The 25,236-nt window shown below is 40.4% G+C and overlaps 1 protein-coding gene across 2 annotated transcripts in view; it reads left to right on the top strand.

The window, feature by feature from the left end:
* The window catches only part of SPAG16 (sperm associated antigen 16), a 367,722-nt gene that overhangs the window by 188,494 nt on the left and 153,992 nt on the right, over positions 1 to 25,236 (top strand). For both annotated transcript variants that reach the window (XM_027890314.1, XM_027890313.1), the window contains exon 12: positions 7,337 to 7,522. In XM_027890314.1, the coding sequence (XP_027746115.1) occupies positions 7,337 to 7,522 (186 nt within the window). The remainder of the gene's footprint in view (positions 1 to 7,336; positions 7,523 to 25,236) is intronic.

Below are 25,236 nucleotides of genomic sequence, written 5' to 3'. Positions count from 1 at the left end.
GTGATGTTGCATTTTTAAAATGAATTGGGTTTTTGGTTTTGTTTGTTTTGTTGGTTTTGGTTTGTTTTGTTCTGTTTTTTGTTTTGGTTTGTTTTGGGTTTTTGTTGTTGTTGTGGTGTTTTTTTTGTGTTTTTGTTTTTTTTTTTTTTTTTTTTTTTTTTTTTTTTTTTTTTTTTTTTTTTTTTTTTTGTTTTTTTTTTTTTTTTTTTTTTGTTTTTTTTTTTTTTTTTTTTTTTTTTTTTTTTTTTTTTTTTTTTTTTTTTTTTTTTTTTTTTTTTTTTTTTTTTTTTTTTTTTTTTTTTTTTTTTTTTTTTTTTTTTTTTTTTTTTTTTTTTTTTTGTATTTTTACTACTGGATCTTCTGGCATTCACCTTCTGTCTAAATGACTTCTTATGTCTGTTAATAAAATGAGTAAAACTGGGTTTAAGATTATCCTGAAGGATGAAACATATTACAATGACTACATAAAATGGGTCTTGGACACATAGTCCATGAGGATAATTACAGCAACTCCCAAAATGAACCGTAGACACCAGAAGAACTATGGGTTTTTAATAAGAAGTGTCACTGTAAATAATTAATGAGTCTCAGAACTCCAGCAACAAAATAGTGAACTATATCTCAGGCCTGTTTCAAGGTTACAAAGTCTGTTAGAAACAAAATCTTTGCTGCTGAGTGTTTTGCTCAAATACAGACTCAGCACATAAGGGTGGCTCCACATTGCCAGATTTTGATGGACCATCATCCTGTCCCCAGCAGCACCAGGGGATGCCTGGGAATGGCCAAGAATAGGAAAGGCAAATCTGAGGTTTTGTCTCTTAGTACCCTCCTGGACTCTGCTTTTCATTTCCAAGTATCTCGAGCCAGATGCAGTTTCCATGTAATCCTTGGTGTATTCCTCTTGCAGAGCTCTGTCCCATCTTTCTTTGTACCCCCAGAGACTCAGATCCACATCATCTTTTATAGAGGAACTGTGCAAGTCTCCTGCCTGGTGTGGGAAAAACCCACCCGTTGTCTTTTCAGCAATTTTAATGGGAATTTTTTTAATAATGTGCTGACCCCAACATTTTTTAAATTCAGCCCAATTTTCACTTTGTCTGGTGAGAAGAAAACGAGGGGCTGTGACAAATATTCACCGTGGCAAAGCAGGAGAATAAAGCAGAGTTACAATGACTGCAGGTGTTTGGGAATTCCATCCCTTGCATTTTTTTTAGTACCAAATGAAAAAGGGAGAGTTTAAATACAACTCTCATAACCAGAGGTGGGACTCCATTGCTAAGTGTATGCTTTTCTAAGTGGAACTGTCTGGGCCACTGTTTTTAATCTTGTTTCCAAGAAAAAGAGAAGTTTACAAGGATGTATTTCCCCACACCCCAATTTCTTGTTCCTTATCCCTCTTCCGAGCTCTTTAGACTTTTAACTTGCAGCTTAATTCTGGCAAAACGAGGAGAGAAGTCTAAAGGATCAGTCAATTGCTGGTGTATTTATTTAGTCAACAGCTACGATGATATGAAACAAGGAGGCAAAAGATGCTTCCATAAGCCTTCAGTCTTCATTAGGTCTGTTTTTTTGTGGAATAGTTCAGTTTTTCCAGGCATTTCCTTTCTGTATCTTTACTTAAATTTTGCTGATATTTTATGCTAAGTCAAAGAGTAATCTTTAACAGTATTTGCAGTTCTTGCCTTGTACTTTGCTGTGTTTAGGGTTTACCTGTGCTGATACTGCAAATAATATAGAAGCTTTTAGAATTTTGCTTTAGAATAACTGCATGAATAGAGGTAAATAGAAGAGACCTTATTTTTTCCAATTAAGCAATTGGAATATTGATTTTTAAAGTGTTTTTCAAGTGCCATGGCAAAAGACCATTAATCCTGTAATGTTGGGCTGTATGTTTAAAATTCGTTGTTGTGTTGCTGATGCTTGTGTCGTTTAAGTTCCAGTCAGATGCTGCTTGTTGCTGCAGCTCTTTCAGGAGGCAAGACTTGAACACAAGTTGTGTTTGGTTTAGTGTGTTGCTGTGAGTTATTTACCAGCACGGTGTGTGAGGCTTTGCCCGCCACCCTTTGGTTTAGCCTGAAGTTGTCTGAGGAAAGGAGCTGCCTCTCAGTTTATGTGCAGAACACTGGCTGTGTCCACAGCCCTATATGAATAATATGTACATATAATATATATTTTTATATTTATAATACATAGTTTATATATCACAGAATATGCTGAGGGTGGCAGAGCACTGGGACAGGCTGCCCAGGGAGGGCGTGGGATCTCCCTCTCTGGAGGTTATAATGGATCTAACGATACAGGTGGCTGGATCATTTATTCTGGCTGAGGCAAAATGACAATCCTTGTGGATTTTGAAGGATGGGGCATGTGGTCCTGCTTGGCAGGTGATGTTCCTCAGCAGCTTCAGGAGTAACCTGAGCAATCCCCTGGTCAAGGTTCAGATCTAAGTCCATCCTCTGGAAATATTTGAGCCAGGGGCAAGATTTGAAGCTGCCTTTGCTGATGTGACAATTGATATATTTCCAGGGGAGCACTATAGGGGTAGCTGTTGCCTTCATTTGCCTGCTATTCCAGAAAGGTGATCAGTCACCTGAAATGTTGTGAACTGACTCTGTGCCAAAGGCTCGTGTTGTTGCTGAATATGAGTTTTAATTATTGATACGTCTACAACTTGGGAAGTGTTAATGGAGGGGCATCTTGTAGTGAGAACAGTGAAGCTGGGAGAAGCAGGAATGTCTAAAGAAAGGAAATGTGTTTGTGTTTAGAATACGAGGGAGGAAGGATTTAAGGCTCAAGAAGTTAATGTTCCGTCCCCTTTCATGGAATGCAGAATTAATGTTTCCAAAGTTTTTTCTGCTCTAATTGTCTCTGGAAGGGCAGTTTGCAGCATCAGTTAGGAATACCTCAAGTCAGTTGAAAGGTAGAACTTTTTTATTTATTTTGTATTTTTAAAAAATGGTCTATCTGTGTTTGATCCCTTATAGTGCTTTGGTCTGCTAGAAAGTATAAACAAAAAAAAACCCAAACAGACCAAGCAAAACTGTACAAACCAAGCTGGTGGAGTCCACAGAGCGCTGCACACAAAGGTGCTGTTACTCTCTTTACAAAAACACCAAATTTCTAAAAGATGGCAGAGTTATTTGCATGTGTGTGAATGTGTTTCAAGTGACAGAAAAGATGAGATTTACCTTTTTCTTGTCTCCTGATATGTTGTCTGGTTCTTTGATTGGTTTGTTAAAAAACAATTAGAGTGGTCTATTTTCCTCTGAGTTAGATACACACACTGCACAGGATTGGCTGGAGCTTTCCCTGTTAGTGATCAATCTTAAATTCAAGTGGAGATTATGGATGTAGCTGCTGGTAATTAAGCCTGAGCTTCTGATGTCACATTTCCGTATGTTTTTAGTACAAAAATCAGTATGCATTTTGTTTGGAAATCAGTCATGGAATAGAGGACTGTGTGGGTACCACAGACTGTTAAACCAGCCTAAATCATTAAAACCCACTGCTTTTCCTGGTAAATTTGTTTTTCTCCCCAACATGGTCTTAAACAGAACAAAAGCACTGTAAAAAAAAAATTGTTGGAGCTGTGGGGAACAAAACATTAGCTCAGAATTTGGAGTGTTTCTTTTATCTCCCAGGACCAAGAAAAGGCCTCAAATCAGAAAAAGTATATAATATTGATCAGCTATTAAGTAGATGGGATTTTTTTTCTCCTAGCAGAATTTTGATTTAGATGCCTGACTTGGCTTGACACAGCACTTTTTTGGTTCATTATGTGGTTTGAAAACGACTGTGTGGTGAGGATTTCCTCAGTGCTAAAACAGCTCTGACAGCCATCATTCCCCTGAGCACCGTTGGTGCTTCCCAGAAAAGCTGCCATTAATTCCTACATGCTTAACTGCAGATCCTCAGCCCGTGCAGCTCCCCTTTCTTTGCTGAAGAGATGCTGCCCTGTGCCCCGGGATTGGTGAGGAGCTGCTGTCGCAGGGGTTGGGGCATCTGGGCCCGCTCTTCCCAAGTGTTTTTGCCCTTCCTTCCACTATCAGTCCATCCCTCAAAACCTTTTTCCTGTCCAAACTGTGCTTTTGTTTTCAATCCCCCCCTTTTTTCCTCCTTTGATCTGTAAGGAGTGCTAAACCTCATTTGTAACTCCTTCCCCTGCTGCAGATTGCCAAATTGAATCCATTTGAACTACCTGCCTGCTCATATCTGTTTTCTGAAAGATTTTCATCACTGCCTGGATGGTGTATTCTTGAAATTCAGCCCAAGGTACCAGTTCTTCATGTAGCATTTTGGGGATTATATATTAAAAAATGTATAAGCTATAAATCTCTTCTTGTGATTCTCAACAGTGGCAGTACATGTTTGCCTCTGAATCAATTGCAGATTTCATCAGTCCCACTTTATACCTGCCTCCGAATTTGTTTTAAGCTTACACGTTTCATAAATGTATGAGGGCTATGATAATTTGTCATTTCTCTAATTTTATCTGTCTCCAGAAGTGAGATCTAGCTTGAGTTATTAGAAGTGCAAGTGTTTCATTAACAAAGGCACATTTATTCCGAGCAGCTTTTCAAAATTAGGGTCTCCCCCAAACCCCTACTCAGGCTTCAAACCTTTGTGCTCTGGGATACGTGACAAAAGCTTCAGAATTATTCCTGTGCAGTGTTAGAATTTTTGAGAGATTAATCTCTCAAAGCTTTGTCTTAGGCATGGGGGTGTAAGTGCCTTAATGAAGATTATAATGATATTTTCATAAAAATTACCAGTCTAAACCATAGGTGTTAAAAATAGTCAAAAACTTCGGTAGGTGATCTTTCATAATGTCAAGTTCCCCCTTAAGATCTATCAGGTAAATGATGCCCATATTTCAAGCTGTCTTAGTAGCTCCTTTTACCAAGCAATTCGGTGGACATCTATTGGAAAAGGAGGAAGGGAAGAATATAAAAAAGCAGGTTTGACACCACAGGTCCCAGACCCTTTTTTCCCCCCTTCTTCTTTCCTTTTTTTTTTTTTTTCCTGCCCTTTTTTCTTTTTTTTTTTTATGAACTGCAGCAGTGACCTAATATTTCAGAGTATATTCTTGCTTCAGGTTTTACAGTAGCGCTTAGAATCAACCCCTGAGCTGTTTTCACTTCCCACAGTTTTATATCCAGGGATGTGGGAGAAGGATTTCTGCTGCCTGTGATAGCACCTTTGCCATTATTCAAATAAAACCAGAGTTTATGGGATCCTAAAGGCAAGGTCATCTTACTGATGTTGCTGAGATAACAGCCGAAATTGGTCTGGAAACCTACAGTTTAAATATTTTTGACCTGTATTTTTTTCTGAGTTGTTTTGTTGTTGCTGTTGTTTTTGTTTATTAAACACAATTGAAAACCTCCATTGTTCCTGGGAGGGCTGCATTAACTTTTTTTTCAGTATTTTAAAGGAGTTTGGGAGGAAGGCACTCTGGATGGATTGATCTAACTTTTATATTGGGAAGGCTGATAGAAATCATATTAAGAAGCAAAATGACAGGATTCATGGATACATTTATTGCAGTGAAGCCCTGGGGGGTATCAGTGTGGCTTTGGAAGTTAAGCCTCAGAAATCACCTGGGAGTTCTTGGAAGGGCTTGCTGAGCATTTGATCAAGGGAGATTCATGAATTTTGGACACTTGGATTTGCAGTAAATTCTTCTGGAGGTCGTTTGACAAAAACTCCCCAGGAAGCAAAACTGTCCTGGATAAACTGGAAATGTATCTTGTGAATTTAGAAACTGGTGAAAGGACAGGAATAAAATGTCACTTTCAGAATGGAGAAATTATTCGTTGAATCCCGTGGGGATCTGTGCAGGGATCTGAGTTAAGATGATCTTGGAATTTGGGGAAAAGAATGAGGTGAATGAGTTGCCAATTAGCCAGGACAGTAAAAAGGAGCAAGTGAAGAATTACAGGAAAAGATTCCAGTCTCAACAGGTGACCTGATGGTAAAGTGGCAGATGAAAGTCAGTGCAGATGAACATAAGAAAAAATGGCCCTAATTGTCCACAGATAAGAAGGAGTCTAAAGTATTTATTAGCACTCAGGAAAGCAATCCTGGAGCCACTCTGGTCGCTTTCTTTGGGGGGGGGGGGGGGGCAAAAATCCTAACTGAATTAAAAGAATACAGAATAAACCAGGAAATCCATTCCTTGGGTACCTGCTTCCTCAGTTGCAGCTGAAAAGGTGCTGAGAGAGATGGTAAATGTGCTCCAAGAGCTGGAATGGTGTCTGTGTGAGGAATGAGTCGACAGAGCAGGAATCTTCAGCTTTGCAGTAAAATATAACAGGGCCCTGAAACCACAGCTGGCACCGCAGTTAGAGATGGTGAATGTGTAGTAGGTGTTTACTTTTAATCTCAGTATTAGAATTAGAAGCATCGAGTGAAATGGAGTCAGGTATTTAAGACCCCAAAATAGCTTTTCACACAATGCATAATTAAATTCTGGAATTCGTTGACATAAGAGATTGTGGGTGCCAAAAGTTTGCATGTGTTCAAAAATCAATTACTCATGGGGGAAAAAAACCTCCATGGATGCTTGTTAAGCACAAAGAAATCCTGAGCCACAGGCTGGGGCTGGCAGAGTTTAATAAGGGTATCACTCCACATACTTGTTTTTATTATTTTCTTTTTATGAAGAATCTTCTGCTAGTTGTTATAGAACATGTTACAGGTGAACTTTTAGTCTGAAGCCATATGTTCATGCTTAAAGGAAACAGAATTGTACTTAGCTGAAGATTTGGTCAAGAAGTCTGAGTTGAACTCTGTGTTTTTCATTCATGTGGCGTATCTATGACCCTGAGAGATAGTGAATGTGTTAAAAGTGTTTATGCTGAGTAGAAGAGACAAAACTGGGATGCTTCTTGTAATAATTTACATGCAGAAAGGTATGAATTTGGGAAATAAGAAAATATTCTTCCCTGAATCTGTCTTATTCTGTTTTGAAAGCAGTTCTCTGGGCTTACGTTCTTTTATTGATAAACTCTGTTGATAAATAGACTACAAAAAGTAGGAAAGTAATTTTTGGAAGCTGTGTTCACTTTCCTGTGGGAGATAGCTACTTCCTATCTCCTTTTCTTGTCTTTTGATAGTATATTTAATAAGTGACTGCTTCATCTATGATGTCAGAAAACTGTCAAGTAAAAATAGGAATGTTTTCAAACACGATTTTTGTCTGTATGTATTGTAATGCAACATCAGTTGCTGCTTAACCTGTCTTTCTAAACAGAGTTAAATTATTTTGCTGTGTGCCTTGAGAACATCTTCACCTACATCCTTGCTAACAGCTATTTTTTGTTCCCTGTGACAGCGGCACCCAGCTGGTGACATCGAGCGGGGACACCACGGTGCGGATCTGGGACCTCTCCCGGCGCGGGTGCATCCTGACCCTGAGGGGACACGCCCGCGCTGTCCACGACTGCTCCTGGCATTCCCAGGGGGACTTTGTGGCCTCTGCCTCCATGGACAGCACGAGTAAAATCTGGGACGTCAACAGGTAGGGAGTTACTGGAGAGTCTGTGTTGGGTAATTGATAACTTCGCTTAATAACCACTGGTTTGTGTTTTAGCTCGATTTAGCATCGATTGGTGGAGTTTACTTTGAGAAGGCAGATAAATTAAAGAGAGTGCTGGAAAAAACAGGCTTTGATGTGGTTTACCTCATAAGGGCTGTACTAAACAGGGAGATGGGAAGGATTTCAGATAGTGCCAAAATACAAATATTTGCTTTTACTTGGCATCTGTTACTCTGCAGTGTTGGTTTTTTTTAAGGTAAGGGCTTTGTGGAACTTAAATATGTCATTTAAATAAGTAACTGACTAAAACTTTGAGTGAGTTTTCTGCATAGTATTTCTAGCTCCTGACTATACAACACACTTTAAGGTTGGCCAAGGGGAAATATAAAGTCACTGTGTTTCAGCAGGGTCACTCTTCATTAATAAATCGACGTGGACCTTTTTGTTATGCAGGCAAATGCATTTTTATGAAGGTGCTTCTAGAGTATTAGTATATTCCTGCTTACCAGTTAATTATTAGTTCCTGAACTTTCTTCAGTTATATTCAGTTTTGATTAATTACACCTTAAAGAAATGGAATGGCTTTTGTGTCTTCTGAACTCCCGAATTACTTGGGAGTGGTGTAACCAACACCCCTGTACTGTACTAGGTCTGATTTTTAACAACTGAATGTCATCAGCGGCAGAGAAGTTTCCAGTCTTACAGGGTCTTTTCCCTGGTACTTTATTATCCAGTCCTGATGGTTTTTTCCATTTGCTATTGGTCTTCTTTTTCCTTTGCATTTGCACAAGATGAAACAGTCTTTCAAGCAAAGAAACTTCACAGGAAAAGCAAGGGAGAATTTCGTCTTTCCTTTCTTTTCCTAAATCCTTCTTAGTCTGCTGCAATTGCAGGGAGCCCTGAGTTGAGATTTTCCAAACTGTTCTAATTCACCCAGACTTTTTTGGAGAACTGATTAAAACTGTCAGTATCAGATTTCCAGTCTTGCTTTTGAGATTGTGAATTGAGGAAGCATTAAATACTATTCAAAATGGGATAACAGATCTATCCCTTCATGAGTTATTCCAGATTATTTTGGCTGAGAGCAGTTACTTAAAATGAAAGCTTGAAACAAACATTCAACTTTTATAAAACACAGACAAACCAGGTAAAGTTTGGCAAAGGTCAAGACAGCTGAGAAGTGGGTTTTATAACAGAAGTTGTCAGCCAGTTCTGATAACAGATGATGCTTCCACCATTTACTATCAATAATAAGAATTAATGGTCGGTGTTTTCCTTAGAAATGGAAGCACCAGAAATCTAATGTCTCTTAACCTCTTGTAGGAATTTAATGCCTTGATCATCTTTTATGGCATATTCATGACCTTTAAGAAATAATGGCAAGAATTGCTTTAATTTTATGTCAGAATGGTTTTGAATTTGCATAGACAGAGGTTTTGTTTAGACATTTTAAAATATCTTCTCTGCCAAGGAGGCTTTTGTAGTCAGAGGAGTCAAAGCAAACCTTCACCGCCAACCCAGGCCTCCCCCTCACACTCATCAGCAGCTCTCATCTTCTACCCCCAGTCTATCTGATCTGCATTTTGCATTTGCATGAGGGGAGTAAGGACACAGCCACGATGGGAAAGGCAAGTTACAGACCTAGAATGATTACAGCCTGAAGTCATGCAGAAATCTGGGTGGCTAAAGGCAGCAGGAGGTGGCAGAAAAACGTGGCACCGTCTGATTAAAATAGGAGTATTGAGAGCAGGGAATAAGAGCGCCTCACTGGGAGCCCTCACTGGTGGGCTTTCAGCCTGCTGCCAGTAAAATCCTGCATTGGGTTATGTTCCACTGCCTCAGTCCATTGCCAGTTGAGTTCTGTTTAGCTGGCCTGTTCAGATGAATCTGTAGGATGTGCTGGAGAAGTGTGCATGGGATATGCACTTAGTACAGAACGAGAACGGTGGGGAAATGAGATACTCCTGAAGGGCTTCTGGAAAAGGGATTTGATGACAAGAAAACGAGGCTGTTTCAGGCTTAAGACATCCTGCCTGGAGACCTGACTCCAGAGCAGCCTTATGCCCACATTGGCTAATTCCAGTGAAAATCAGCCCCTGCAGAATATATGGTGGGATTTGGAAATAAGGGAAAACCAGTGACAGATTAATGAGGGTTTCCACTGGATTGTGCATTTGCTGGTGCTTATATATGGAGATGCTCTACAAAAGAACCTGCAGTGAATTTTGGCTTTGCAGTACTAATTGCCAGGCTAATTGGCTGAGTTTGGAACACTGATCCCAGCTGTTTCCCAGGGTGTCCCCCTGTAAATTTGTTACGTGCCTGGAGTTCTCCCTTACAGATGACACCAGCTGCGTCATCTGTAAATGTGCAGCCTCTTGCAGACTCTTGCAGGCTGGGGGTGTGCAGCAGGTCAGGAGGGTGGAGCAAGCTTTCCCCAAGGGCTTGTGATGCCGAGGAAGTTATTTTCCTTCTCATCCCCACAGAATATGTGCTTATCCAGTTGTCATCTGCAGCGCTCTCCCTCTCCAGGTGTCTGCCAGCTGACACGAGCTCTGCACAGGGGACAGAGCACAGGATAACATACTTGTGGGAGGAAAATAATCAGTGATCACAGTTAATCTAGTGGCTTTATTCTTTCCACTGACAAGGAGTTAAGATTTTATAAATGAGAGCTGTCTTTCTTCCTTAATATTACATATTTGGATGGATGCCTGCTTTCCAATCATATAGTCCTGGAAAGCAGAAGGTTGTAGGGGGAGAAAAGCAAGATGAATATCAAAGCTATCACTGCCACCTTTCTGAAAGAGCTATCTTGTAAATAAATGCTACAAATAAAAGTGCATCCATTTCTGTAATGGGTGGCAGTTGTCTTTTTATTTCCAGGCTTCAAAAAAAAGCCTCTTTTGTGCATTAGAAACATACTTTTCTGTCTATAAATGTTGCTTTTGAAAAATATACAGCATTCTCTGTAGTTGAAAACTTGGTATCAAGAAATTGGGGAGGCTGTTTGCTTTCTTTTAGCACCAGATCCCAAGGTGCAACTTTCACAATCATCACAAGATGCAACATGTCTCAAATTGGAAAAGGTTTAATAAATTACATAATTCTTTGCCAGTGATAAGAAAATTCTGCCTACTAAATATTTGAAATTTGTTTTCTGAGAAGGTGAAACTAGTTCTGGTCTTTTTAACAGTATTTTCTTTCGCTATGGATAACATTCACAAATGTTTTTCTTTTGTGTGTGTTGAAAGTGTCGATCACACCTCAAGGCAGAGACATTCCTGACAGGAGGATAATGTCAGGTAGCTCTGTAGTTAACCACTTTGTTCTCCGGGGCAACTTATGTGCCTTCTATTTAAAGAGACAATCTGAGTTTAGGTAACAAAACAGAAAACAAACAAACATCCAAGCACCTTCCTCCTGCCCTGAAGACACAGGCAGGGGCTGAGGCACAACCATGATCCAAGTTACTGAAGGATTGGAGGGAGTCGGAGTTGTGGTGTTGGAATGTCTCGAGGCTTTCTGCCCGGAGAACTGGCCACTTTTAAAGGACATTAAAAGAAAATGACATAACACTGGGGAGGTGAGGGCAGAGAGGGAAGGTAACTAAGAAGGTAACTGATGTACCTGCTGTGCTTAGAAAAATTATAAAAACCCCAGAAACACAGCCAGTCGTGTTCATCGCTCAGCAGAGGCAGCTCCAGGGCTGCTTTCTCAGGCTGTAAATTCAGGACTGTCAAAGTCATTTTGGCAGGATTAATTTCAATTATCCAGTGGTAAATATCATCAGAGATTTACAGCCTGATCTCTGATATGCAAATCAAGCTGAGCATCGTGTATCTCATGTAAACACAGGCGGTTGCTTACTTTTGCAAACATATGCTGTACACTGTATGTTAAATGCAAACACTGTTATTTATGCTTGGAGCTTGAGAAATTATTTGCTGCAAAGTCAGAACATCTAGAATTGGTTTTTTTCTCCAGTTGATCCATTATACAGTCATTAGACCAGTTCTTCATTTTTGCCTGCTTTCTTTCAGTAGTGCAAAATACAGGAAATTAGGCCACAGAGAAATGCAATTGTGCTGTCCTGTGACAGACCCCAGGGTGAAGAAATGTTTGTGATTTGGAGCTGTTGCTGCTTTCTGTTTGCTGTTTTATAATCCATCACTTATTTGTTTTCCTTTTCGTTTAACGTGGCAATTTTTGTGTAGTTCCTGGAAATTTCTCCCGTAATCAAATTATATTTTAAAATTCTAAAATATAGATTTACATCAGTCTTCAGTCATTACTAGTATCCATTAGTGGATTTGTTCAGGTGCAGATTTTAAAAGATCTTTCATGATCACTGTTAATTATCCTGCACAACCCCTAAGATAGTATCTTGTTAGTAAGGCATTAATGCAGCCTCTTATTTACATACACAAAAATAATTGTTGATGCTTCTTGCTTTTCTACAGCAAGACTTGGAATTTTCACTCCTTCACCAAAGTGTGAGATATATATGACATTAATTCCTTGTTTGATTGAATAATTCCTTCTTTTCTCTTAAACCTCCATTAAAATTCTGTAGTAACTTCTCTCCATTTGGTAACTGCTGTTTATAGTTTGAGTTCTTGTCACAAGAAGCATTTTAATTTTGGGAAATTTAGAGGGTTAATGTTTACTTTGAAGAAGTCAGGGAGGGATGGAATTTTTTCATGGGAAGCCCCTTCCTCAGCTGTGGCTTTCCCTGGAATGATACCATCAGTGATGGTACTGCATGTTTAATTTAATACACATCTTGGTCGTGTGGAGTGCAAGACGTGATGAAGTTTATTTTAAGGTGCTGTTGTAGTTTGGGCTGGATTTCTTTTTTTTTATTTAGTCTCAATCAAGTAATTATTTATAGTTGCTTGAGCTGCCAAGCTGACTAGTCAAGCTATTTGCCTTGTACCATCAGAGCAGTGTGAAAAGGCTGGAGCTTAGCCTGGCTTCTCTGGCACCCTTGACATTCCTACTCTGGTTCTTTTCCTGCCTTTTCCCTTACGCAATGGACAGCTTTTAAATGAAATATTTACTATCAGGTTTGTAGTTATTTTTCACCACGCCAAAGGCATCCATACCAGGGTCCTGTAACATCTCCTTTGAAGGAACTCATAAATATTGTCCAAGTGGAAAATGGAGCTGTACTTTCACATTCGGGATCGGAATGAGGGGGTGTAACCAGCCCTTGTCCAAACACCCCTTCCAGGTGACACTTGTCTGACTCCCTCCTCAGTGGGACAGAAGCCACAAGCTCTGCTGGCCAGATACCATGTTTAATTGATTCCAGTAAAAGGGAAGCTAATCTATTCTCAGAAAAGACAAATGTCCTCCAGGAAATTAGAAGGCAAGCAGAAGAACTCGGAGGAAATGTGGAAGGACCATCTTTGGGTAGTTTGTAATGTGTCTCCTGACAGCACAGCAGGAAGTGCTTGCCATTTTGATAAAGGAGAATTCCCTTTGGAATCCTCTGAGGAGTACTGGAGAGACAAGCTGCTATTAATCCCTCAAATCCAAGCGAGGCCCATGCCCAAGTCTCCACATTTATAAGTATGCTGCGGTTCCATAACACATTTTTCAGGACCAGGAAAATCTAAAACCTGGTCGTTGTAATTCCCAGGGAGCCAATTGTGAAAATCAATGTGAAGATGTGAATTATCAGGGAAAAAATTATATCCAAAGCGTAGCTATTCAGTTAAGTGGAAAATAGAGCTAAATACTGAAAAAGAGGAACCTTAAAAAATCAGATTTGGATTTTCAGTAGCAATATAGATCCACGAGAAACAGATGTTTATGTGATTATTAATCACATTGTTAAACGTGATGGGAGCTGTGCAGCTTCTGCTGAAATGTTTGTACTGGTGGCTCTTGACCGCAGGTCTGGATAAATCCGTGTTTTCTGTGGCTTTTCTGGAACTGTCCATGGCAATTTAGCCTGTACATAACAAGCATATTTGAATTTCTTAGTGGCTGGAGGGATAATTTTCTTTTTGATACTAAGAATATTATGACTTTGTTTCCAAAAGCATTGAATAGACAGAAATATAAGTGCTTTGCTTTCTGGTTTCTGCTACTGATCTTGAGCTGCACGGCACAGATTTTGATTAATGGAGGGAGAAGGAAAAATCAGGTTACTACTTTATTTTTTTAAAACTAATGTGGTGAATGGAGCTACTTTCTAAAATGTCTGAGTTCTGCAGTGTTTCTGGTAGGCTTGCCTGAACTCCACAATTGCTATCTACGTTAAGATTTCCATCTTCTCTTATGGAAAGATAGTGGAGAAAGTTGCCCTTGATTTACATGAAAGGATGCATCCTTTTCCTATCCTTCTCAGAAGTTGCCTTGCTTCCATCATTTCAACATCCAGTATGGCTTAGAAAAAACATATTAAATGCAATTGGGTTTTTTTCTGTTCTAGTTGTCCTCTGTCAGCCCAGGGATGCACAGATTCCCTAAGTTATGTTTAGTTGCCTGAGAGATTCCTGCTGGACAGCAGTTGCTTTATTTAAGTGCTGAGGTAGTGGGACTTGGAAGCTGGACAGTTTTCTCCTTGGTTTACCTCACTGGTCAAAATGCCTCCCAGATTCCCTGACAGCTCCTGACAGCCAGTTGAGGAGCAGGAGGAATGATGCAGGTAATGCTTACGCTTCCTTCCATCCAGTCCCAGCCACACCAGCTGGCAGGTGCAGAAAGCTCAGCCCACTTGGATCCTGGGTGATGTAGGAGTCTCAGCTCTTGGATTTCTCCCTCTTTGACAATGTGCAAGTTGAATTCCTTGTCTTATTTGCAAGTGTGCAGGGATTATAACTGTGGCTTCTGCAGAATGTTCTTCACATCTTGACAGGCTGTTTCCACTGTCCTACATTCAGTGTTCAGATGCAGAGCATCAGCAGTGTAGACATTCTGCACAATTTAAGTCACAGTCTAGTTTTTCACTCCAAATCCAGGCTCGTTATCTTCTTTTCCCTTCGTGCTGCAGTCACTCATTCCTGGCAGGCTTTCCTTTCCCTAACCTGCTTTCCTAGAAATGCTGTCTTACAGTGTCAACCAAACCACAACCGGATTGTACCAACCGAGGAATTCAGACAGCAGTGAGAGCTGTCAAATGTTATTACAGAACTCAGGGAAGACACCAGTTCATTAAAATGATGTATTTCCATCATCACAACCATGTCCTGTCAGTACCAGTTAGTGCAACTGTTACACACAGTCTGTGATCCGTGTCCAGGTGCAGCACTGTTACCCAAAATCACGGTGTGCCGCAGCACAAGTGATTGCAGGTTGTTCCCTGCTTGTATCCCCAGTGAATTAACAAGAACACATCTTACTACTCACAAGCAGCACTACTCTGACAGGCACATCCACCTGAATGGTGAGCTATTTTTAGCTGCTGATGTCTTCTGGTTTGAAATCAGATGAATTGGTCATTTGATTGCAAAATAAAACTCTGCTGTAATGGATGCCTGGATACACGTAAGCTCCTGTGGTTTGAATTCTTGTTGCCTGGTTCCAGGCAATCTCCAGAGATGTGTGTGTGTGAGATGCTTTGGGCGGGTGTTTTTCTTTTCTCTTCCTTTTTTCAAAAAAGAGGTTTTTTTTAAGGTGTTCAGACATTACACAAAACCTTGTGTTGTGAGATTCTTCCCTCTCCCAAACACTGTAACTTTGGTTATCTGTCTTGTGTATCCTGTTACAGCAAACTACATTCATCTTTGGTTAGCCTCATCTGGGAAATGAACACAAACCCTTAAACAATTACTGCTTCCATAGAGAAGATGTGCCCTGGGCCTTTTACTGAAGTTGGAAGACGCTGAATTGTGTTGGTACCTCCTTAAAACGTGAACAAATACTGCTGCCAGCCCAGCAGTGGTTTCCTCTGTGACAGTTTTCTAAAACTTGGGGCTCATTTCTGTCCTCAATCTTAAATTTCCCTAAATGGTTGGACCACATACATGTGATACAATTATTTTGGTACCCTGTGTGGATTGAGACAGATTTAGACTTTGAGAGCTAAAAAGCCCATATCCACATGATACAAGTGGTTAAGTCTGTGAACTATTTACACATCCATGCTGAATCTTCTCGTGAAAATACGGCAGGTTTGCCTTAATGGAGGTGAAGATCAAGATGAAGAAAACAAAAATGTTGGCATTTTCCCTTCTGCACTTCAACATTCAGCGTAGGTTTTCTGGTGTGAATTGAGACACATCACACAAAACCCTTGTTCTAGGATGACCAATATCTTTCCCAGCTAGGAGTCAATTCGCCATCTGCAAGACAATTTTTATGCATCTATTTACTGAACTCAGAGCCTGCAAAGGCCTGCGTGTCTGTGGGAAACCTATTAAATATGTATTGGAATTATCCACTTGATGCAAAACCAATGAATTTCTTTATATTTCAGTGTCTCTTTCAAACCTATTTCTGTCACCAAAACAAACATTCTAGATAATGGAATCTTAATATTGAGACTGCAGTAAAATGTCAACAAAATTTGTGAATTATTTAATAGGGAGCAGACGGTCCTGGGGCGTTTCTGTTGCATAAAAAGGGCATGTGAGTTGGCTTCACACTGTGAGCAGAGCTGAAGCTATACTGGTATCCCTCCTCTGAAATGCAAAGAAAAGAGTAAAAATACTGTATGTGATCTACTGCAGTTATGTTCTGCCATTTTAAAAGCCCTTTTTGAAGCTTTTTTTTAATTTTTTTTTTTTTTTTTTAGTATCAGAGTTTGTTTCACAGCAATACAGACCTGAGCTTAGTGTGCTTGGCAGGTTAAGATGAAGATAAGGGTCTGACAAGGACACAATGTGCAGTACTAGGTGGGAAGTAGCAGCTGGCGCTGCAGATTGATGAAAACCTAATTCTGTCAGCCTTTTAAGTGATCCCTATCAGGTTATCAGTCATGGCTAGACAATACTTTGGTTACATATCCAGCACCTTCAGCAGCAGTGTAAACTAAGCTTTGCTAGGTGCAGGTGAAGATTTCAGTAGACTTGCTTGATGTGTGTTTATCAACAAGAGAAGATGATGGCGCAACTTTTGGAATTGCAGTGCTGGTATTAAAATCCTGTCCAGTACTGACATGTTGGTTACCAAATACACCAGCTGGGATTTTGGGACCTGAATTTGAGATCCTGATTACTGAGGTTCTCTTCAGCAGAGTGGAATGAGTTCAGGTGCCTGCGTGTGTGAGGTTGAACAGCTTTTGCATTTTCAGGTTTGGGAAGCAAATGAGTTCTCTCAGACTGAAGGGCAGGTTCATTTCCACTGGATCGAGGTGCACACTTCTCCAATTTGCTTTGTTTAAGTCTATTTATATTGCAAATGGTTGGATATTGTTTCCGTTAATGCTTAAGATTGAGTAACTGGCTGATGAAATTAAAGTCGTTTTAAATTAATTACTAAATAAAGCAAAACACTCTGTCCCCTTGAGATACATATTTAGATCTATAAAAGCAGGAAACTAAACCACTACTCTTACATTTTTTGCATGTGTTTCGAGTTAATCTTTCCCTGCAGCAGTTGGCAAAGGGAAATCCAGCCCTTTCCCAGCTCTGTTTGGGGGAAGTGGGGGTGGTGTAGAATGTAAAAACGGGCTTGTAAGAAAATAGCAGATCAAAGTGGTGGGAGGTATCCTTGGGAATTTAGCTCTTTGGATTCTTTGTTTGAGGGGTTTTCCTGCTGAAAACACATTTCCAGTCCCATGGTTAGCTACAGTGATCTCAACAAACAGGCACCTGTAGCTTCAGTCAGTAGGCCAGGCTTTTTATTCCACACTCCAGCAGCTGCTTGTCAGAAAACCTCGAATGATACTGTTTTTGTTGTGGCTCCGTGTTTAAGAGCACAGCAAATCCATTATTCATAATACCTTCCCAAGTTCACAAAGCCATTGAATAGTGCTGCATAACTCCTTAAAGCTGCCACCCACTCAAATCCATTTTATTTGGGCAAATAAAGAAACTCTGCACTGAAGAAAACCAATTTGAAAACACACCGAAATTCATTTTCCTCACTTAAATATTAAAGTGCTTATATTTATTGCGTTTCAGCCTTGTTGTAGTGTTTTCAGAAAGGATTTGCTCATTTAATAGGCCTAAAGAAGTTTCAGTAAATTTAAAAAGTGGAAGAAAATAAACTAACATACGACAAGAGTAACACTACATTTTATGCAGTGAATCTGCATGCTGGAGATTAAACCCATCCATTAATATTCTGTGTAATTGCATAATGCTAATTTAAAATACACAGTCCTGGCCCAGGCTCTCGTGGTTCTCTGCACTATTGCAGCTGACTGTTCAGTCAAAAAAAAAAAGATTTTTATTTCAAAAATAACGAGGACTGAAGTTCCTGGTTTGCAGTACAGTAGTAAATAAGGAGAGGTCTCCAACCTTCACTTGCCATTCCATTTTTGAATCTGAGACCGTAGGTTGTTCTTCATCTGACTTCTTCGATAAAGGCATTTTCTTTTCTATATCAGAAAACATCAAGGCAGCTTCTGGTAGGATCGTTCATGGTGTGTAGATGGTTTTGGGGCCCAGTGCATCTCCATGGGATGCTCAGGGAGCAGAGCTGGCAGAACCCCCTTTACGTGTGCTTTGGACAGCGTGAGCTCCCCATGCTGCTCACAGGAGCCTTCCTGCAGGTGGGTTGGGATTAAAGATAGAAAAGAAATATATTAAAAATATTTAAAAAAAAACTTACTGAAAATAAATTAAGAAGGTGGTGAAATTAGATTATGAACTCCTTTTACTATCCCGTGTAGAATGTTACCACTTCAAAGCTAGACCAGCAAATGGATTCTGAGGTCAACTAATGATGGGGTTCTTGTTTATAGTTTTGGGGGAGTAAAGGGGCTTCGTTGGGTTTGTTTTGTTTTAGGAGGGTTTTTTGAGGGCTAATAGCTGACTTAAGTCAGCTTTCTAAAAACTGTGTGGATGTAGTTGAGTTCTCTACATTTATTCTGCCAGTCTCCTACACAGTCCTTGTTCAGTTTTTCCCTTTTGTCAATAGGTTTCCAGCAGTTGCTTTTTCTTTGAAGGAAGGCAAGGGGTTTGCGTTCTAAACAGTGCAGACCCAGGTCATGCCTCGTGCAGTTTAACGTCACTCTTGGCAGGCAGAAGGCCGGGAGAGCCATGTCGTGTCCTTCCCCTCTTCAGCTGCTCCCTGATCCTGGTAAACTCCAGGTAAAGTGCCAAAGTTCTCACCTCAGCAGATGTTTGGGGGCTCTCTGCCTTTAACACACACACAGAGTTGGATCTTTAGAAGTGCCTGAAGGGTTGACTGAAAATGTGTTGGAGTGGTCACATTGTCACTTTGGAAAATCCGATTTAGGCAACCAAAAATCATATGAATCTCAGACTGTGCGTGGTCAGGGAAGTTTGGAAATTGTCCTAAATAGGCAGATTTCTTGAGAATATGGTGTGATAGATCTCCATGGGATGGGACTTGGGCTTTGGCAAGGTATTTTAGGCTTTAGTGTTACAGGAGCAGCATTTTTTAATGTGCTGTTATATACTGTTACAGCCTTAAAATGCTATAAAAAGCAATTATTTATGACATTGCCAGTGAGTTTTCAGAAGAAATAGATCAGATCAGCCTCACAGTAAGATACCAAGATTCAACAGCAAATGTGCATTGAGATATAGGACAGTAAGTTTATCTGGCCTTCTGGTGTAAAGATATTTCAAAGTTTATTTTTCACTGTCACACGTCTCATTTTCCATGTTATGTCTCACCAGTCAGTAGTTGTGCATATAATGCCATATTCTTTATTACATGATCATGAGGAAAAGGAAGAGAATGAAAGAAATTACAGAGAAATTCTTCAGGGTGGTTGGAATGCACTGTCAAGGGGATCTGAATGTTGAGTTTAGATGGCAATATTTTTTTAAATGACAACATTTTATCTCAGCAGCAAAAGCCTAAAACTGTGCAATAACCTGTTTGAATAGAAGTAGTTCTAACATAGGCATTAATACACACACAGACAAAATCAAGTCACTTGACAGTGATCCATTAAAATACATGTGTACTGTTAGTTTTCAAAGTCAACAGCAGGATGTCCTTGGAGGAACTGACACATCTGGACTGAGCTGTTCAGGGGCAGCCTGAAAAGGCAGTAGTTTTACAGGTAAAGTTTTTCCAATAAAAAAAAAAAAAGAAAATAATAAATAAAAATAATAATTAAATAAATAAAAAAGACAAAATAATAAGATCATGGCAGCTCCATCTTGCCTGTGAAAACAGGACATGAGTTCAGTGCTGATGTCAGCTGATATGATAATTGAGGATAACCCACTGTCACCAGGGAGCGAGACTTTGCTTATTTGGCTGCAGAACTGCTGAGCAGAAAACACGCTCCTCCTCGCTCTGCAGTGTTTAATGTCAGCTTAAATGCTTTGGATCTATTTTATTATTACTGAGATTGCCCTGATCTGATTATCTCGTCCCCATATGCCTTGAGGGGGTAGCAGATAATTGTTTAATAAAATAAGGCCGTGGTTTTCAATAAATGATTTCTGGTGCTCCTGTCTTCGCTGTCCCACAGAAAAATCCCTTATGGAAACTTGATTTGCAGAAACTGCTGAGCAAGGGTTACAGTCACAAAATAAACGTGAGCATCACCTCTGATCCCCAGTGCACCCTGTGCCTCAGCTGCTGCTAGTAATTCTGGGATGGATTTCTGTGGGTTGAGAGGGGGGCACAGGCATCTCAGATGAAGAGCAGATCGTGTTCTAGTTCCTGTCCAAAGGACTGAAATGGCATTTTGGCCAATAACTGTGAAATACAGGAGCTGACCTTGGAGGGGGACTGCTCTGCATCTCGTCTCTCTGAGGGCCAGGACCATTGGTCTGCACAAAGCCTTTTCTTCAGCTGATAGAATTTATTTTGTGCCTGTGGACAGACTTGATGATAAAATTAGGAAGTCATATCCATGAACAGATGGTTTAACACGTGGGTGTTGACTTCCCTGAGGCAGAGGGAAGAACTAAACCTGGATTTTGAGATATGGTCGAGGACTGTAGGGGTTGTGCTCCTGCACCATGCTTGGAGTGGGTACCAGTGCAGCTTCTGTGGGGTCCAAATCCCATGAGAGTACGTTAGAGATGTTCTGGGAATGCCCACTGAATTGAGTTCCTTAGAGCACTGTTAACAAATTTATCGTTTCTGGGTGAGAGAGGATTACTCAGTAAGTCAGAATAAAAGGACTGTGGATCGTGCCTAGGTGTTGTTCTTTTACACAGAGTTAAAAGCAAGGCCTTGTCCTTGACTTGGTCAGTGTTTGACCAAGACAGTCCTCAGAAAGGGCTCTCAAGATCTGCATTTTGGATATAAATGCCTGAATCTTCTTGCGGGTTCCATGACTTTCAAAATAATTTTTGTTGACCTAATTCTAACCTTGGGAAAATATTATCTTTTTCAAACGAAAAAATAATCCAAATTTGAAGCATATAAAAATGCTTCTCACTTCTGAAAAATGTGGACTGCAAGTAACAGGCTTCTGTTCAAACTAAAATAGCTGAAATAAATTACCAAAATTGATTTAGAGCCCAATTTCAATGGAAAGTGAGCTTTTGCAGCAGCTGTTGCCACCAGCTGAAAAATGCCCTGTGCTGCCAACAATTAGGTGTTGACTAGTGAGATTCTAAAGATACCTTGACAAGGTACAGGGTTCAGCCGAGCCTACACAGGAGAAGGGGATGAGGAACATATTGCAGTGTGGTGTGAAAATGTATGTGCTGTCCTGGAAAACTCCAGAACAGCCACACATGGAAATGTGGTTGTTTCAGCTCAGGACCATCACTTGGTGTCTCTGAGACACCTGTGGAAGTACTCGTTTCTGTTGCTATTTTTAGGCTAAGTTTGGCAAAGTGGTGTATCTTCTGGTCCTGGTTCAGCTGAACATTTATCCTTACATTTAAAGATGTGCTTCGTTCCAGCCTCACCTTTAAGGGATTCCACAGTGCCACTATACTGCTGTAAAAATTGTCTTGTAATCATGGATACTTTTCCTTCTCAGCCAATGACATTTATTTTGGGTGCGCTCTGGGATTAGATTGGTGCAATTATATTGATCCAAAATCATAATGCTAACAGGGGAACTTAGAGCAAAAAGACCGTAAGCCATTCTTAAGTAGAGATTTTATGTCTTATCGTTTTATCTTTCCTTTTTAAAAAAATTAGGCTTCACAGCAAAACCCCTTTATCTGGAAGCAGAAAATAATAAAAATAATAATACTTCTTACACAACACTTTGCTCAAAGAAATGTAAGATGTTAATAGGCTGAATTTTCCATGTAATAATGAGTAGATTCATTATTCATGTTGCAAGCCAATAAAAAAGGAGAGATTATCGACAAACAGTTTTCACACCTTCTAATGAAAGACTTAAGTACGATATTATTAATTCAGTAATTTGCGCTTTTTGCTCATAAAAAACATAAAGCTATTGTCAATCACATTTATTATTCTCAGTGGTTTTCAGAATTGATCCTGGGTTGGAGTGGTGATTGAACAACGAAGGGGAATTGATTGTATTTCTGTTTTGTCTCCAAACGTGGCACCGGGGAGAGTCTTTTGTTCTGTAAAACCCAGCCCGTGACTATCTGGGTGCGCTTTATGCATGTTCAGTAAGTGTTGGTAGAACAGGCAGGTTCTCAGCATTTTCCAGGCTGGTGTCTGTGCTCACCACCCCAGCAGCCAGCGTGGCCTGAAATCCTTGCCCTGGTGCCTTTTTGTCCGAGAGGTTTCTCTCCTCAGTGCTGTGCTCAGTGTCTCCCTGCAAGTTTCCCCACGCTCAGTAAACGCACAGCTGCTGCTTCGACACGCCCAGCTCTGCCAGAAAAATAAACACCGTGTTATAGTTGGCTAGTTTTCCAGGAATGCCTATTCTGTTACATAAATTACGAGGAATTGAGGCAAATAAGCATTTTAATCCCCGTGGTAAGGCGTGAAGTTTTGCGGCCTCTTTCTCCTGCATCCACAGAATGCTCTTTCAAGGACTGTGATTATTTGGCTGTTATCTAATTTCGCCACAGAATAGAAGTCTGACTGGAGCATTGCTTTCTGATGGTTAATTATAAATTTATTAGGGGAATTTTGTCCAAATGTCCCTCACTATTAGACCTCGCTGAATCCGAAGTTCAAGCTATCAGGCTTCATTTAATGTAATGCGTTGCCCTCTTTTTCTGTTCTGCATGTGCTTTTTTTGTACTTTTTTTGTTCTCAGGTACATTCAATTTTCCCTTTCTGTGTATTATTTGCCAAAGAGGCTGTTTCAAGTTATAGAAATAGGACAAAGTAATTTTTAGAACAGCAAAATATGTAAGGAGGCAAGGTCCCTGGAGATGAAATAAATTTCCAACACAAGAAAATAGCTTTCCTCTTCTGTTTGGGTGTTGCTGTTGACAGAGGAGCTTGTTAGCAGCACACAGATGGGGCAGTGGGGGAGAGGCTGTGCCACCGCTGTGGAGGGGATGCCAGGGAATAGGAGAGTTGGGAGTGGGAGGAGAGGGTATCCACAAGCCTGTGGGCACACTGGTGGACTTGCTTTTGGCCCAGTTCCCTGCTGTGGGCAGATCTGAACACTTCTGTGGTGCCTACAGGATTGAACCCCAAAATGTGTGGGACTGGGGGAGGGCTCAGTGTGCTCAGACCTCATCAGACGAGATCCACGGTTAAGGGCCAGTCGAGCTCAGGTGCTGCCTTTGTTTTCTCTTCGAGTTTTGCTGGAAGTGGGAGCTTGCAGTATGTCAGACAAATTTGGGTCAGGCTGGGGGGCTACCTGAAGGAGGAGAGGCATCCTGTGTGAGCACAAAGCCTGGCCTGCACTGCAACGTGCTCCTTATACCAGCAGAGCCAGGAGAGGATTTGGGCTGCAGTCCCCTCTTGCAGCAGGGTGGAATCTGTTCACCTACCTGATCTCTGTAGTCTTTATTCCTGGTTTCAGCAGGAGCTGAAGCAGGGCTGGTGATGGAGTTGAGTCTAATTAATTGGTGTTAAAGGAAAGCTGCCATGCTCAGTTCAGCCCCCGAAAAGTAAGGGAGAAAGAAGGTTGCTAGATCTCAGAGGAGAAATCTGGACTCCGAAAAAGAAACTGCTGCAGCCTTTCAAAACTTACCTTTTTGGTTTTTTAAGACAAAAATGTAATTGTTGACGTTGACTTACATCCTTTCAATGAAAAGACACAATTTGGTGCCTTTCAGAACCTTTGTGTTCCAACAGTAGGACTGCTAAGTTCTCTTCTTTTTAAATGAGGTCTAAGAAAAGGATGTAATGGGATTTTATTGCAGATTTACAGACTTGCTGAGTCAGATGAGCAGTGTGTGTTTGTATCTCTAGAAAATATTAGTAAAACATTTCTGTTGTGTTTGGGGTTCTTTTTTTCTTGGCTAACCCTTCCTGGTTGGGAAGCCTTTGCTTTGCTTTTGGCAGAAGGAAGAAGAAAAGGGCAGAGGAAGGGGAAGAACTGCACCCTTGAACTTCCCAGTTAAGGCTGTGCCACTTCAGAGCTCAGTTTCCTTTTACATGCTCAATTTACTGTGCACCAGACCAAAAGTGTGAGCTGTCAGGCTCCTGTGGTGATAAACCTGGATCTAATCCTGCTCCTGCTGACATCAGTGGCAAACCTCGTGTTGCTTTCAGTGGGAGTGGGACGTGCACACCACGCCTGTGGGATTCAGCCAGCCCTACACAGCCCAGCTCAAAGCAGCCTCTGATGGGAGTGACGGCAGGAGAGTTTAATATTAATCCTGCTTCTGATCACTGTGAATTTGAAAAGTGTAACAATTCAAAGTGCCTGAAACCGGCAGTATAAAGCAGTTTCACCTGAATGGAAAACTCGGGAGTAACTGCAAACTGACCCTTGCTAGAGAGACCCTGACTTACGGCTTCTCTTAAACTGGGGGCTGCTCCTTGTTTTGTGGAGCACCCAGACTCCAGAGATTAAAATGTTCCACCAGTGCTGAGTATGAAGATGAGTAACACAAAGAAGGATTAATTTTGTGTTTTCTCTCGAAGCATTTCTAAATACTGGAAAAGAAATGTTTACAATGCCACAAAAACAGTGGTAACATCTCCTTTAGCAGTGCATTCCCCAGAGTGTCGAACACTGGTTTGAAAGAGGGCACAAATGAATGTTCACGATTTGAAGGGAGCTCCATTTTATTGAAGATAAGTAATAGTTGAACAAAGTGTTTCGTATTGACAGAATCATGCTGTCATGTATCTTTTCAGAGGAAGTGCCCTCACACGTCAATGTCTTAGAAAATGTGTTACATTTACTGAAATAATGGGTCAAGAAAAAAAAAAAAAACCAAACCACTGTCATAAATGATGGTGGGCACTTTTTACTGAAATACTGGTAGTTTTACATTCTTGACATGAATAATTGGATGTGTCATATGTGAAGCTACCTAGAAATAAAATAGAGGTCATAAAATGTAAAGACATGATAGGATGCATTTATAACAGCATAAACCAAACTGGCATTTTAATGTCTTAAGCCAACCCATTTGCTATGCTTGGCCATTGATCTTGGCTGGGAAAGTTCTATGCCTAATTTAAACACAATTCAGAGATAAAGCCATATAATGGGAAAGTGATAGGATATTTGTTTTTGTTAAAAATACTCTCCTTTTAACTGTTACAGTTATATTACAGGGTTG

The sequence above is a fragment of the Empidonax traillii genome, unplaced genomic scaffold (genome assembly GCF_003031625.1).
Source record: "Empidonax traillii isolate 1590-97213 ecotype Southwest subspecies unplaced genomic scaffold, ASM303162v1 scaffold284:size1552100, whole genome shotgun sequence".
Lineage (NCBI taxonomy): Eukaryota > Metazoa > Chordata > Aves > Passeriformes > Tyrannidae > Empidonax > Empidonax traillii.
Note: the sequence above shows the minus strand (reverse complement) of the source record. Positions and strands in the feature narration are given on the sequence as shown.